The sequence below is a fragment of the Pteropus vampyrus genome, unplaced genomic scaffold, assembly GCF_000151845.1.
Source record: "Pteropus vampyrus isolate Shadow unplaced genomic scaffold, Pvam_2.0 Scaffold22, whole genome shotgun sequence".
NCBI classification, from domain to species: domain Eukaryota; kingdom Metazoa; phylum Chordata; class Mammalia; order Chiroptera; family Pteropodidae; genus Pteropus; species Pteropus vampyrus.
This window is the reverse complement of record NW_011888803.1, coordinates 1,770,789-1,785,620: the sequence shown is the minus strand read 5'-3', so window position 1 is coordinate 1,785,620 and position 14,832 is coordinate 1,770,789. Positions and strand designations below refer to the sequence as shown.

General features: G+C 38.4%; 1 protein-coding gene across 3 annotated transcripts in view; it reads right to left on the bottom strand.

The window, feature by feature from the left end:
- Nucleotides 1-2,562: 2,562 nt before the first annotated feature.
- AK5 (adenylate kinase 5) overlaps nt 2,563-14,832 on the bottom strand; it is a 202,504-nt gene continuing 190,234 nt past the window's right edge. For 2 of the 3 annotated variants that reach the window (XM_023528031.1, XM_011355520.2), the window contains one exon: nt 2,563-3,914. Coding sequence is in view for 2 of the 3 variants with exons in the window: in XM_011355520.2 (XP_011353822.1) it covers nt 3,846-3,914 (69 nt within the window). In the remaining variant the exon portion in view is untranslated. The remainder of the gene's footprint in view (nt 3,915-14,832) is intronic. The other variant, XM_011355521.2, reaches the window with a different exon arrangement.

The following is a 14,832-nucleotide window of genomic DNA, read 5'->3' as shown; positions in this document are numbered from 1 at the left end:
GGAGATGTGCAGGATTTGATTTTCAGTCTTTTTCCTGGTGTGTGTTTCCTAAAAGTACAAACCTGAGCTCATGTCCAGATTTATAGCACAGAATAGAGAAGCATATCTGTGGATAGGGGGAAAACACTGACATGATCTGCCATGATGAATTAGAAAGACACACACACATATCATTTACATATCCTGATTTGACAGCAAACATTTGGTCATGAGGCTTTAGACAAAGTTGGGACTAAAGCTTGTGTCTCCTGTCTCAGGTAGATGTTTCCATGCATGCTTGGTGCCTCCCACTTAAGCTAATAGTATGCCTTGTCCGTTTTTCTTCCCTTTCTCCTTTTGTTTAGATTAAATTGCAGACCACAACAATTTTGATGTATGAGGAACATTAAAAAAAAAGAAAGGGAAAATAGTATATCACATGTAGTAAGGATGTTTTGTGAAATGTCTTTTTTAGTTATAAAATGGCATGCTATATAAACTGTATTTTTTACTGTGGACAACAAAGTTGGAAGGCCATTGTTCTAGGTGCACTGGATGGGATTGGAAGTTTCCAGATAACAGGTAGGCTTTTTCTAAAGTTTATAGAGGCATTGTCCTTTTTAGGCTGTAAAATGTTTGTTTTTATTTCTAACCTGGATGAAAAATATATTTTTGTTTAATGATCCCAGGGAGGAAAAAAAAACCATAAGTTGTTTTTTCACAATTTATGTAGCTGAGTAAGTGGATTTTTGAGAGTGGCTTCCCATTTAGCTCCATGAGGACAGAGACCATCCATGTCTGTATCCCTAAGGCCTGGTTCTTAGTAGATCTCAATAAATATTTTTTTGTAGTGTGACCAGTGTTTTGCTGAGTTATATTTTTTCTCTAGGAAGGTAAGAGATACCACTTATACCTGAGTGTGTGTCTGTGGGATCCGTAGAGGGCTTGCCTCAAATCTCCTTTACAGGGCCCCATCCTATCTTATTGAGAGGATGCGGTTCAACCTCGGGTGGCTGAGAAGACTTTGGTTCTCTCTGGGATCCCAGTTAGGCCACGTATCTTGATTCTCAGCCATGTTTTTAGACTGATATAATGGAAAGGGCAGCAGAGTAGAAATTCTGGGTCTTAGTTCTAATTGTGGAAGAAGGCACTCAGTAAATTTTGACAAACAACTACCTTTTATTGAACACTAGGAACAGTAAATGATTTACATATATTCTTAACTTTTTTGATCCTCACAACACCTTTTTGAGGTTGTTTACTATTATGATTTTCACTGTAGAGATGAGAAAACTAAGGTTCAGGTGATTTCAATGTTAGCTTTCAGTAATAATTGCTTTGTGTGGGACTGAGGATACAAGCCTTGCCCTTATGGAGCTTATAGTCTAATGCAGAAGACCAGCAATAAACAAGTAAATAAAAAATATGTAGTTTTAGGTAGAGATAAATGCTGTGAAGAAAGATAATTCTTGAAGAAAAACAATGGAAGAGTGGGGACCCATGCTATCATTTTAGGTAGAATAATCAAAACATACCTCAATGACAAGGGTAAATTTGAACAGAGACCTGAATGGAGTGAGGGAATTAGCCTTGTGGATATTCTGGAGGAATAGGCAGAAAGATAGCAGCAAGGGCCCTTATCCACTAAAGAGCTTGGCTTGTTCAGGCACCATTAAGAGGGCTAATGTAGCTTCAGCTGAATGAGCAGGAGGAAAGTGGTGCAGTTGATGGGGTGAGAAGGCATAGGGCCAGATCAGTTGAGGCCTTGAATGTAGACCATTGTGATGGAGTTTGGATCGTGCTCTGATGTCTTCTATCTTCTACATACACACAAGGTCATCTACTAGGCAGAGACCTCTGAGGTCCCTTTCTGCTTTAAAATCCTATTACTTTAGAGTTGTGATGTCATTTCATGCCATTCAAATCAGTACCATGTTTTAACAGTTCTATATAAGACCTGATTTGCATCTCTAGATACTCCAGGGGCAGCCATTTACCCCTGCTGATATTTTTCAAGCGGGCAGCCAACTACAGTTTGCTGTCTCATTTCCCTTACCCAAGCTGTCAGAGCTGTGGTGGGCATGGACTGTGTTTGCCAATATGTGGTATGTGTTTAAAGAATGTTAATTCCTACAAAGAGTCATTTTATGTTTCCTGGCACAACTGATAATTTTCATCCTGTAACTTTCTGATTTGCTCAAATACTACTTGTGCTCCCCTATAAAGTGTGTGACAACTTGGGGTAGTAATAAAGTATTTGACAACTGTATGAGTTGTAGGAACATGCCCCTTTTTGTTTTTAGAGGCATAATTATAACCAAAGAAATTTAATTTCTTCTTTAGCAAACACTGACATTTCTATTTAAGAATGACTAAAAGGAAATACGAAAATTAACCATGTATCATGAATACACTGAGAGTTCTTTCTGTACTAGCTTGAAAGTGATCTATGGCCAAAATTAAAACCATATGAGCATATCGTAAATCTGAACTATTACTGTGTTTGCTTCTAATTCTGTTTGGAATAAGGCTTCAAATGCTTTACAGAATGATGTGAGTTACAAATAAATAGAAAACGAGTTATCCTGTGTTCCATTTACTTTATTTGTACATATCCATTTCAAGAAAAAAATGACCTTAAAAATACAATTTTGTTTCAGAAATGGATTCTTATCTGCACAACCATTGAACAACAACAACAAAAAAGTCATGCAAACGGAAACTGGTCTTTTGTAGTGACTGAATAGAGGCAGATGCAGTTATTCCAGTAGAATATATAAGAAGCTCTGATTTTGGCAACTGATAGCACAAAAGAGAACCCAAACTTCACTAGTTTGATGCGAGGAAACACAATTTTACATTTGCTTATGATAAGGTTTGCCAACCCCTGGAAAAGGCCCATTTAAAACATACAGCATTGGGATCTGTTATAAACATTGTGTACTGACATGCCCCTCCTACCCACATCAGTTTTGCTACTGTTAGTGTATTTTTCACAGCAACAATATTAAGTAAATAGGTGATCATTTAAAATCAAAACTGTAAGTTGACATTAGTCCAATGAATGCAATCATAAATCATCTCATGCTTTAAAATTATATTTGGTCATTGACATTAATGCATAATTGCCAAAATGTACCACTAGGTACAGAAGAGACTAGGTTAGACAGTTTTCTTCAATTTGTTCTCAGCCATCATGATAGTATTCCAAGTAGCCAGTTTCATAAACATGAATGGAGAGATGTTGTTTGTGACTCTTGGGTTTTGCTATCTTGGAAAAGCAATACAATATACAATTTCACTTTTTTTTCTTATCAAATTTTTCCAGTTTAATCAGATTTCTTATCAATAATTGGCATTGTCAACCTAATCTGTCTGGCTCTAAGTTACTAGTGGATAAGCCTTGAGTCACCAGCCGAAGATGCCAGGCTTGCCCCCCCATATTACTGGCCTTCATCAGGCAATAGCATATGAATCTTGGGTAGAGGAAGGAAGATGTGATAGAGGGATGCTAGCTCCCTATTTGATGAAAGTAGACCAAATGATCGGAGGGCACAACTGACACAGATTGGCACTGCACTGCTGTCCACATACTAACTTAGCTCTGAGGTGCAACCTATATGATATAAAAGTGTGCGTGCTATTGAGTACAGACAGCTGTCTGAATTATGATGAAAAGGGTGGTTGGATAATACCAAATACACCATGCATGATTTCCAGATGCCTCTCTCAGGTCAAGCTGGGAAGCAGACAACAATGTCAGAATTTGAGGGGGACACAAAAAGTTTAACTTGAAACATTGTGTTAAGGTGTGAACTTTATAGTATTTTTCTCTGTCTCCACTCTCAACAACATGCATTTTGTCTTCAGAAAATAGCATCAATAGCTGTGCAGAGTTGAAGAAAAACTTCCTCTGGTGTCCCCTCTGCATTTATCTGTATTGAAAAGGAAAAGAAGAGAAAGTCTTAAATGTTTATAAATAAGACCATTTTTAATAATAAAAAAGTTACCTGTTTACAGTTTTGCTGTGCGAAATTTTAAAACACAAGACTCCCAAAACAAAAGTAAAGAGTAGTTCAAAAACTAGGTTCCTAAATTAAAACGAGATTCCACTACACACCTATGAGAATGGACAAAATCCAAAACACTGACAATACCACATGCTGGTGAGGATGTGGAGCAACAGGAATGCCCATTCTTTTCTGATAGGAATGCAAAAAGGTACAGTCACTTTGGCAGACAGTTTGGCAGTTTCTTGCAAAATTAAACATATTCTTATTGTACGATCCAGCAATTGCACTCCTTGGTATTGATCTAAGAGAGTTGAAAATGTCCATACAAAAACCTGCACATGAATGTTTATAGGAGCTTCATTCATAATTGCCAAAACTTGGAAACAACTAAGATGTCCTTCATTAGGTGGATAAACATCTAGACAGCAGAATATTATTTAGCACTCTAAAGAAATGAGCTGTCAAGCCATGAAAAGATATGAAACTTAAATGCATATCACTAAATGAAAGAAGCCAATTGGAAAAGGCTACATACTATGACATTCTGGAAAAGGTAAAAACTATAGGGACAGTAAAAGATTGGGTTGTGAGGAGAGAGGAATGAATAGGTGGAACACAGGATTTTTACGATAGTGAAACTATGATACTGTAGTGGATATGTGTCGTACATTTGTCAAGACCTAAAGAAACTGGGCTTTTGGTGATAATGTGTTGATGTTGGTTTCAACAATTATAACAAATGTACTACTATTGTGTGGGATGTTGATAGTGGGGGAGGTTGTGCATGTATGGGCACAGGGGTATATGAGAACTCTGCTCAATTTTGCTGTGAACTCAAAACTACTCTAAAAAATAAAGTCTATTTACAACAAAAACTAGGTGCCCTGTTGAGGTAAAGTATTGTTATGGGTCATGGAAAGACTTTGAAATTAGTTAAAATGAGACTTCTGAGTGTTCTGGAGCATTTGGAGCAGGGTAGGAATAGGCCAGAGTTTGGGGAATGAGGGAGAGGATGGTGGAGAAGAAGGCAAAAGCTGGGACCTCAGTTTGCAGGTGTGCTAAGGGCAGAGTCTTCTGGGAGATCACAAGGAGCCAACATCAGAGGAAGTAGGGTGAGAGCTGATTTCCTGGGCATGAAGACATTACTACCCCTTCCTCTCTTAAAATTTTCTGACATTATGCTGACCGGCCGGTGAGATTTGTCTCACCACATGTGTAACATCCACAGAAAGTAGAGGCCTGGTGATCTACATAAGACTCATCTCCAGAAGCTCTCGTTTGGTATGTTTGGGCTGGTGGGCCTTCTGATCTTCGTATTTAACAAATTCTCTAGATGATTTTGATGTGGGTCATCTTGGACCATACTTTGAGAAACAACAAGTTTTTTCAACTCTGGTCTGCTTTCTTGAGCAAACGAGTTTTGATTTCACAACACTAGGGACTTTACTGATTCCAGAGCTAGAATGAAATCTCAGACAAAACAAAACACATTTAAACATTCCAGAAAATAGATACGATGTTTATAAAAGCACTGTTTGTAATAGTCCCAAACTGGAAAAATCACAAAAGTTCATTGGCAGTAGGTGGATCAACTGTAGCATAGTCATATAAGGGAATACTGTGGTAATGGAAAAGAACACTACAGCTACATTCAACAACATGGATTAAATACACAAAACTGAGAGAAAGAAGCAAGTCAAAAGAATATGCACACTGCATGATTCAATTTATATAAAGTTGAAAAATAAGCAAAGTTAAGTTATATTGGCTAGGGATCCATACATAGATGGTAAAAATCATAAAGAGAAACAAGGAAGTAATTATAAAAAGATAGTGGTTACTACTTGGGGAGAGGAAGGAAGATGTGAGCAGGAGAGACATGAGGGAGCTTCTGGGATTCTTCAAGATTTCTTACGTGGTGATTATGGTGTTCGTTTAAAATTCAAACAACATATTTTATGCATTCCTGCATGTATATCTAAGAAAAGGAAAAAATGAAAACATTGTTTTCCCTACCCTCCACACCACCCCCAACTCAATGCGAGATACTGGATCATTATAGGAGAATCAAAGATTGCCATCTTCAACTTGTTTGTCTCCCTGGCTTCGAGTGTCTATTGGAGGGGCAGGGACTTTGCCTCTGTCCTGTTTATATCCCTCAGTACCTTGCCTATACAGCCATAGGGCTGTATCTCAACCTTACTTTTCCTTCCAACCAACAAACATTTCCTAGGTGGAGCAATGTATTATGTTCTGGAGATACCAAGTTGAATAAGACTGAACAGTCCTGCCTTCCTGGATCTCAGAGCTCAAGGGCAGAGACGAACAATTAGCAGGAATTTACACTATTATGAGGTAAGGTAGGAGCTATTGCTAAAGGAATACCTTACACAATCATTGTCACGGAAGCTTCTGAGGAAAGTAATTGTCATTTAAAATAATAAACTTTACCACTACTAATGAGCATATAGTGCTTCTTACTTTTTTTTTTTAAATCTTTTTAAACAAGTTATTACCACCCTAACTTCATTGCTTCCTTTTCTTGCTAGCTACATTCCTTCTTCCCTCCCTCCTCACTCCCTCACTCCATACTGGACACCCTCCCTTTCTAGCTCCTACTCTCACTCCCTCCCTCCCTTTTAGACAATTGGGTAATTCTAACAATGGTCTTAGGAGACAGATGTTATCCCCATTTCACAGATGATGAAACCAAGGCTATGGAAGATGAATTAAATTTCCTAAGGTCACACAGCTAAGTAAGTAGCAGAGACCTGGTTTAAATCCATATCTCTGATTCCAAAGTCTGCGTCTGTGGACTATATTATACTATATCCAACAGTTCAAAATGGCTGGATGGTTGAATTTGGTGGGAGTAGCGAGGGGTGGAGTTGGAATGGTAAGCAGAGGTTGACTATAAAGACGTTTGTATACTCTTACATGCGATTACTGAGGAGTCACATAAGAGTTTTTAAGAAATGGGTTGATATAATCAAACAGGTACATTAAAATGTTTAATAATTGAAAAGAATTGCAAAACTGACACATAAGGCAAAGAGCACTGTATTAGGAGTGATGATACCTGGTACTGTCCCCAGTGAGCTTCAGGACTTGAACTAGCCACTCATCCTCTTGGGGCCTCAGTCGTCACCAGTACAACTGGCTCTTTTATGGTAAAGTAAGTTCTCTGTCCTAGTATCCAATGCTTTGTTCTTGGCACAAACATTTCCCAAAGTCCACTCCAGATCTTCCCCAGAAAAGGAAGCTAATTGGACTAGATATTGACCCCAAGTTACTTTCTATTTCATTTGCATGTAAGTATTCTCATTATAATTACCTAATGGAGGGCTGCCTGAAGTGGGACTTTCAACTGGATTATACCCTCTGCTTCATTTGGACAAACCCCAGCTGTGTCCTGGGACCTCTCTAGTTTTCATAAGGTGGTTGATATTTTGCAGTCTTTCTTTTTATCTGTTGTCCACGTTGTCTTGCTGAACTCTTACTAGTTCCTTGCATTTAACTCACTTAACAAGCCCTTTCCTAACTGGCCCTGAAATAGGTCCCTCCTCCAACCTATTCTTCTCTAGCCAACACTCCTCAACGTTACATGCTTTTCTTCCTTCCAAAAGAAACCCATGTCTGTATTTCCCATTTTTATCTCCTATCATGTCTCTATTAACACTGATAAATTATTCATATAAAAACATTTAAAAAGAACAGCGATTATGTCCTCTCTATTTTTCTTAATTGTTTGTAATCGATAACTCGGTTGTTGAGTGTAATCCAGTGCTGGATTCACATAATTTGGTTTGACCATTATCCAGAATTTCTTTTAGATGCCGATGAAAACACATTCGTTCATTACAACCTTTCAGTCCATTGTATTACTTTCTCCCTTTTATCATCACAATGAACTAATGGCTCTTTGAACAAAAACAACTTGTAATTCACTGTGATGTTCAACTTTTCACTTCTTGGCCAGATATAACCCACCATTATCCCGTATCTAGCTGCCCAGCTAGGTGGGAGACTGCGGGGACAAGGTCACAATCAGCACTGCACCCTCAGTGTCTGGCTCTAGACAGGTAGGCAAATAAAAGTCAAATGAAAGAATGTATCCTTATTTCCACATTTCACAGAATCGAGCTGTTGTGGGGCAGAAATGCACTTCCTGGAGCCCATTTTCTGACCCACAATCTGGACTTTATGGAAGGATATGGGATTCTCTCCTATAAAAACCGAGCAATTTAGTAGGTTTCAGAAACAAGGGCTAATGAGCGTAAGCACCTGAGCATAAGCGCCTGAAGGGTGAAACTTGGTTTTCTCACAGCTGGGAGGTGAAAGGCTTTAGCTGGACCCTTTCCCGCTTCTATTTCCATCTAAAACCAAACTCTTCACTTTGTTTTGTAGCTTAAATACGGGGATTTATTTATTTAATTAAAAGAAAGCTTCTCGTTGCCACTCAGCCAGGGTCACTGTGGTGTATGCCTCTGTGGAGCCCAAGGGCGTGAGGAGATTGTAAGACAAAATCCAATAATCTGGCTTTCTAGATGACAAAAAGCAGCCTTTGATTTGAGTGAGTGGGAGATCTGTGAGGCTATCTGCCAACCCTTGTTAGGCCCAAGAACTAAAGTTCTGAGAATAAAAATTTATAAGCAGTGAGGCAACTTAAAAAATATGTATATATAATGTGTGTGTATATATATGTATATGTATCTATATGTGTGTACATATGTGTGTGTGTGTATCTGTGGTAGTAGTGGTGTATATGTGCTGGGAAAGGTGCAGATTGGACTTTTATGAAACAAAAGAGAGCCTAGCTGAACTGGGTGGGGCCAAAGCCTTCTGTCTGCTCTCCAATTTCTCCCTCAGTTCTTCACAGGTTACCTGGACATTTCCTCAAAGTGAATTCTCCCTGCTCATCTATTCTCACATGGAGAATATTTTAGAACAGTAAGTGGCTTTTATATTTTTATGTGTAACTGTGTAGCTCAAAGGAAATGGAAAAAAACAGTTTACTAAGTACTTTCTAAGCTACAGGAACTATTCGCATTGCTTGCAAATTTAGCTAATTTACACCAGCTAACAAGGTGTTAGTGTTAAACATCCTTAGTGAACAGATAAGAATGCTGTGTAATTAGCATATTGATTGTTTTGTGTGAAGGGGTCTTCCTCAGCAATTGTGCAAACTTGAAAATAAAGTGTCCTCCAACATATAGTAAGTTTTTGCTCTATAATCAATGTTTATAATATTATTTTGCAGCAACTGTCTTTTCCCATGGTTAGGAAAAATAAGCTTCACGATGTCTTTTTCCTAAAAGATCTCCAGGTCTGAATCAGCAAGGTCAGAATGTATGAGGTTTTAATTATTTAATTAAAAGCTAGGTAAGCAGATTTGCTTCTGACTTTAAGAAGTTACCCTTTTTGGTCTGAAACTGGATAAAAAAATTGTGCAGTAAGTAATGTCCTGATCAGTATACAAAAAATATTTTTTTAATAAAAAGCTAAAAGCTAATGACCAGGAAATATGATTAAATTTTTGAGTTTTCACCTGACTTCTCAAAGGAGAGCAGGCAGTGATAATATTTGCCATCAGTCAGTGGAACAGATTGCTAAATTAGGAAAGTAGTCCCACCACTTTGGGAATTGCACATTTTATCTACTCTTCCTCTGTAGTTCTGTGAATTTGAAACCATAAAACAGTTGGCTGCCCAGACCTATTTTTCCTGAATTTTCCCTCATTGTTCAAAACATTGCTTGAGTTTTAGTTTTGTTTTTCATATATTGGCACCATGGGGCTTCTGGGACAAACCCAAGCTGTCCCAGAGTGCTTTATGATTATTGTGTGTGCCACCTTCTTCCTCTTCTAATCTTGTCCTCCGTTAAACCAGACGGAGCCTCACGCTGCAGGGATCCCTCACTGCTAGAGGAAAGCTGCGGTGGCTCAGCCAAGGCAAAGCTCTTAATGGGCAGCACCTGTGCACCATCTGGGGACAATCATTAGTTGCATTTTTCAAAAGTTAGGGTTATGTAAAGACTGCTCCCAGGGAGTCATCGTTTCACGTATTCGGTCAGGCCACATATTTCTCCTCATTCTCAAGGCCTTAGAAATAAGGACTATACATACCTTTACTCCAGAGAGCTTTAAGGGCAAGCTTTAGGATCAACTGGAGGATGGATGATAATCTGCACATTTATGGCTTCTCTGCACGTCGGGCTTTCCAAAGTATACAAGCATTTCCTCAAAGTGAATTTGTCCCTTTAAACTGTTATGTGGTCCTATCTTCCCTTCTTTCTCCTCTTCCTCCCAGTTCTGTCTGAAATTTAAATCTGACTAACAGATCTTTTCGCAGACATGAAAAATCTATCCTTTCTCAAATTGACCTTCCTAAAACATATCTGATCAGTCGTTTTCCTGTTTAAAATGGTTCCTTCCATGACCTGCAGTATTTAGTGAAAATTTTCTAGGGTAGCCTAGAAATACAGCAGCCACAGGTGGCTTCTGAACACTTGAAAGGTGGCTAGTACAATTGAGGAAACAGAATTTTTAATATTATATAATTAAAATTAGTCTAACTTTTAAAACTGGTATTTAACTCAGTTACTAGAAAATTCAAATATATGTTGAAACAACTTGGGTATGTGAAATCTGCCTTTTCAACCATAAATTCTATGACATACAAATACAATTCTAGAATTTCTGATGAAAATTTAGCATATTAATTGAGATATACTTAAGAATCAAAGACATATTTTAAAAAGAATGTAAAAACATCTCAATTTTTTTTACGATTACATGTTGAAATAATACTTAGAATATGTTAGGTTAAATAAGTGTATTATTAAATTAATTTCATTTATTTCTTAATACTTTGTTGTTGTCAATGTGACTACTAAAAAATTTTAAATTACATATGTGGCCCATATTGGACAATATTGGTCTGGAAAATTTACTGAATATAGGAGGAATGAATGAATGAACGAATAAATGAATTCAAGGCCCTTCACAGACTTGCCTCAACCTTGCTTTTTAGTCTGGTCTGCCACTACTTTAATTCATCTGTTTGGCATTACACCTTGTGCTAACATTATTGGGCTCTTTATGTGTCAGTGCCTTTGTCCCCTCTCCGTCTGTCATAAACTTGTACTCATCCCTTAGGACCCAGCTCAAATGTCCTCTTCTCTCTGAAACCTCTACTTACCTTTCCAGGCCCTAGCTCTGTACTCCAAAAGACCTGAAACATTCTGTGAATACTGTTACACTATCTACCACCTTCCTGTGAGTGCAGAGTTTCATGGGTCTCTTTTCCTCTTTGAATGATCAGCATTATGCACATTAAATGGCTTGGACATTAAAGACGCTCCCTAAATATCTGAATATGCCAAGGACCTTAGGTGGAACAGCACCAGTTCTCTGCTGGAAGAATCCAAGGCAGTGGCTTGTGGAGAGGTGCTGAGTTAAAGTGACACCCAGTGAAAGGGATGCCCTGAGATGGGCCAGGACAAAGCCTGCCATGTGATTAAAAAAAAAAACCACAGAGGAAGAAAATCAAGAATGTGCAAGGAAGTGTCCAAAAGTCTGGAGTTCTCTTCTGCCTGCTGTTCTGGGAGGATACAAACAAGCCCTGCACACAACTCATTTCAACGGGACCACAGGGGTGCAAAGAATATTGCACCAAATCAAAAGCTCTTTGCAGGAATCTAGAGAAGGCCTGACGATCAGGAAGGAAGGAGGTGGAGAGAAGACTATTTCAAGCGAAGTAATAAAAATGGATTCCGTAAGTCTCTCAGAGACAGATGGAAGATTTATGGCTCGTTTGTCAAGTGAGAGGACAGAACCTTAGGGCTCCTGGAAGTCCCTTTCTCCCTCATGTACCTTCCTTTTTAGGCAGTGTGGAGGAAGGGCTGTCTCCAGATTCAGGGTGTTAGTGGTGCTCAGCCCAAGCTGGTCCGGGTTGGATCTGGAGAGGCTTAAGACTCAGAACTGAGAGGTAAACTTGGCTGAGGAGGGGCGTGATAAGAGGGGCCAAACATCCAGGGACTAGGAAATCCCAAAGCTGTTCTATATTCAAAGAACTCATCTCAGGCCACGTGGAGAGAAAGGGAAGTGGAAATGAATGGGTTAAAAAAAAAAAGCCTCTGCTTAAAGTAGCTCAGCAGCATTTCCACTAGAAACAAAGGCTTAAGTAAGGGTGTGTACTTACTGCAGAGTTATTACTAGTAGACAAATACAGCCCTACTGGGAACAAACTGGTTCAATAAACTACAGAATATCCAAAATAATGAAATACTACATAACTATTAAAAAGAAAACATTATTGTGATATGTACTGACTTTCAGATGTTTCAAAGAGCTCTCTACCATAGCGGGGTGCGTGTGTGCTTATACAGGGCAGATAGGTCCAGGTGACAGAGAGGAGAGGGAGAGGGGTACGGGGAGGGGGAGGGGAGGGGATAGAAAGACACACAGATTGCTCACACTGGTTATTTGAGGAGAGTAAGGTTGGAAGGAGCATTCTTGGTTTGTTAAAAAATATATAGATACCTTTACTCTTCATTTATTATAGTGAGCATTTATTACTTTAGTAATTTGAAAAAACATCCTTTAAAATAAATCTAATCCCAGGCACCAACATGAACACGACTATTTTAACACGGCGAGGACCACTGAATCATCTGCTGATGCTTTCCTCTATTTAGCCTATTTGAGCTTCACAGAATCTCAAGCGAAATCCGCCCCCACCACTACCACACACACACACCTCCCTTACCTTCTGGGGCATGGTGATCTGGCTAGTATCCCTTAATATAGCCTCGCCCAAATTCTCACTAAAAATACCCATGGAGACCGAAGAAAAGAGAAATAGTCACAAAAAGTCTGAAAAATCATAGTGTTACCTATTGCTAATGGAACTAGATTCCATTATCTGCTCCTGACTTAGAAAATGGCAGAAAAGCAGGCATCCTTCTGCTACATGGCCATGACTTTCAAAGACACAAGCTGTTTTCCCTATGCCCCACCAGGACACCTTTTTCTATATCTAATTACCAAAAGAACAACTGAGGAGATGGGGGACGCATTCCAAACTACCAATCCTGGTGTAAGAAGGGCAAGCAGAAAGAGTCCTGGGAGAAATCGAATGGAAGAGTGGTAGGGGTCCTTGCTTAGCAAGCCTCAGCCCTGCAATTCCACATTAGGGGAGGAGGAGCTGTGTGCCTCAGTGTGCCTTCCAATGTAAGACCTGTGTGTGAGCAGTTGTGAGTGCCATCAGTACTCAAGGGAACAGAAATGAGATTAATGATACTCTGCACATCCTGTGAATCTGCAGGATGCTAAGGTAAATAAAAAATATTCATGAGAATTAAAATCAATGTTAGTAGTTAGAGAGTAGGAAGGAGAGTGTGAAAAATTGAATTGGTAATGAGAAAGTCAAATTTGGGATTTTTCCTAGAAAGTAGATAGCAAAAAAATGAAAATAATAGAATGGGTTATAGATATATAACTGTGCTCTCCAATACAAAAGTCACTGACACATGTCACTGTTGAGCACTTGAAACGTGGCTACTCTGAATCGAGATGTTCTTTCACTGTAAAATACACACCAGATTTCAGACTTCATAAAATTAGCGTTACCCGTTTCTTTTTATTTCTTAAAATGTGGCTACTAGAAAATTTTAAATGACATATGTGGCTCACCTTATACTTCTATTGGACAGAGGTGGTATGAAGGAAGAATGTGGGGGGGGGGTCTAAGAATTTTTTGTGTTTTTGAGGAATTCTGAGGAAAAACAAGGAACAGCAGTACATAAAAATACAATCAAAGAATAATAACAGAAAACTTTCTTGGGTTAAAAACGATGTATCTATGCCAGTGAAAAACCCATGGAAGCAGACTTACATCTGGATGCAAATTTAAGATACATGGAATAATTTTAAAAATATATATATTTTTTGGTGCTGAAATCCAGGATCGAATAAAAAAATTTTTCTTTAAAGATATCATTTGAAAAAATTTACTTGCAAATTTGTCTCTGCTTTTTCTCCACAACACTAACACTAAATACCTGTAAACAGTGGAGCAATGTTTATTGATTTTGTCAAAAAATATTATGACCTAAATTTTATATCCAGTGAAACTGTCATTTGTGTATAAAGCCACTTATAACAACATTCTTGGATATTCACAGAGAAATTGAATTAAAATTAGTCGGAGTTACTTTAGCCAACTGAAAGAAGAATCAAAATTAAGATTTCAAGTACAGAGAACTCAAGGTATGGAAGAAATTTTGGGGTTTCCTATACTTGTGTTAGACTCCCGATTTAGGAATCTGGTCAATCAAGGGTTATCGGCTAGATTTTGCCTCCAAGGGGAGAAACTGACCTTGTGGAATGTCCTGCTTTTCACCCTGTCATGGCAGCACCAGGAACTGCATTTTTCTTTCTTCATCCCTCACTTCTGAGGAAGTCTCCTGCCCGGTTAGACGACTACCCAGAACAATAATGGGTAGTGTTGTATTTTGGGACTTACTAAAAAATGGCTAAACTATTTATGAAGCTGGGACACTGCAGCAGAAGAACCGTTAAACAAAAACATTTTCTTCTTTACAAAAGCAGAGTTGCCATTTTCTGCATCTATAAAACACATGTTTAATGAGTCACTGGTCTCTCTTTTTATTCTTTTAATGATTAAGATTAATAAATAACGCAGGGACAGATATCATGTGTTATCAGGCACTCTTCATCTATGCCCTGGGGTGTTTCTGGGCTGATGATACCATTATCAGAATGTATATGAAAAACAGAAAAAATAAATATAAGAAAATATATCAGAATGTTCATTTG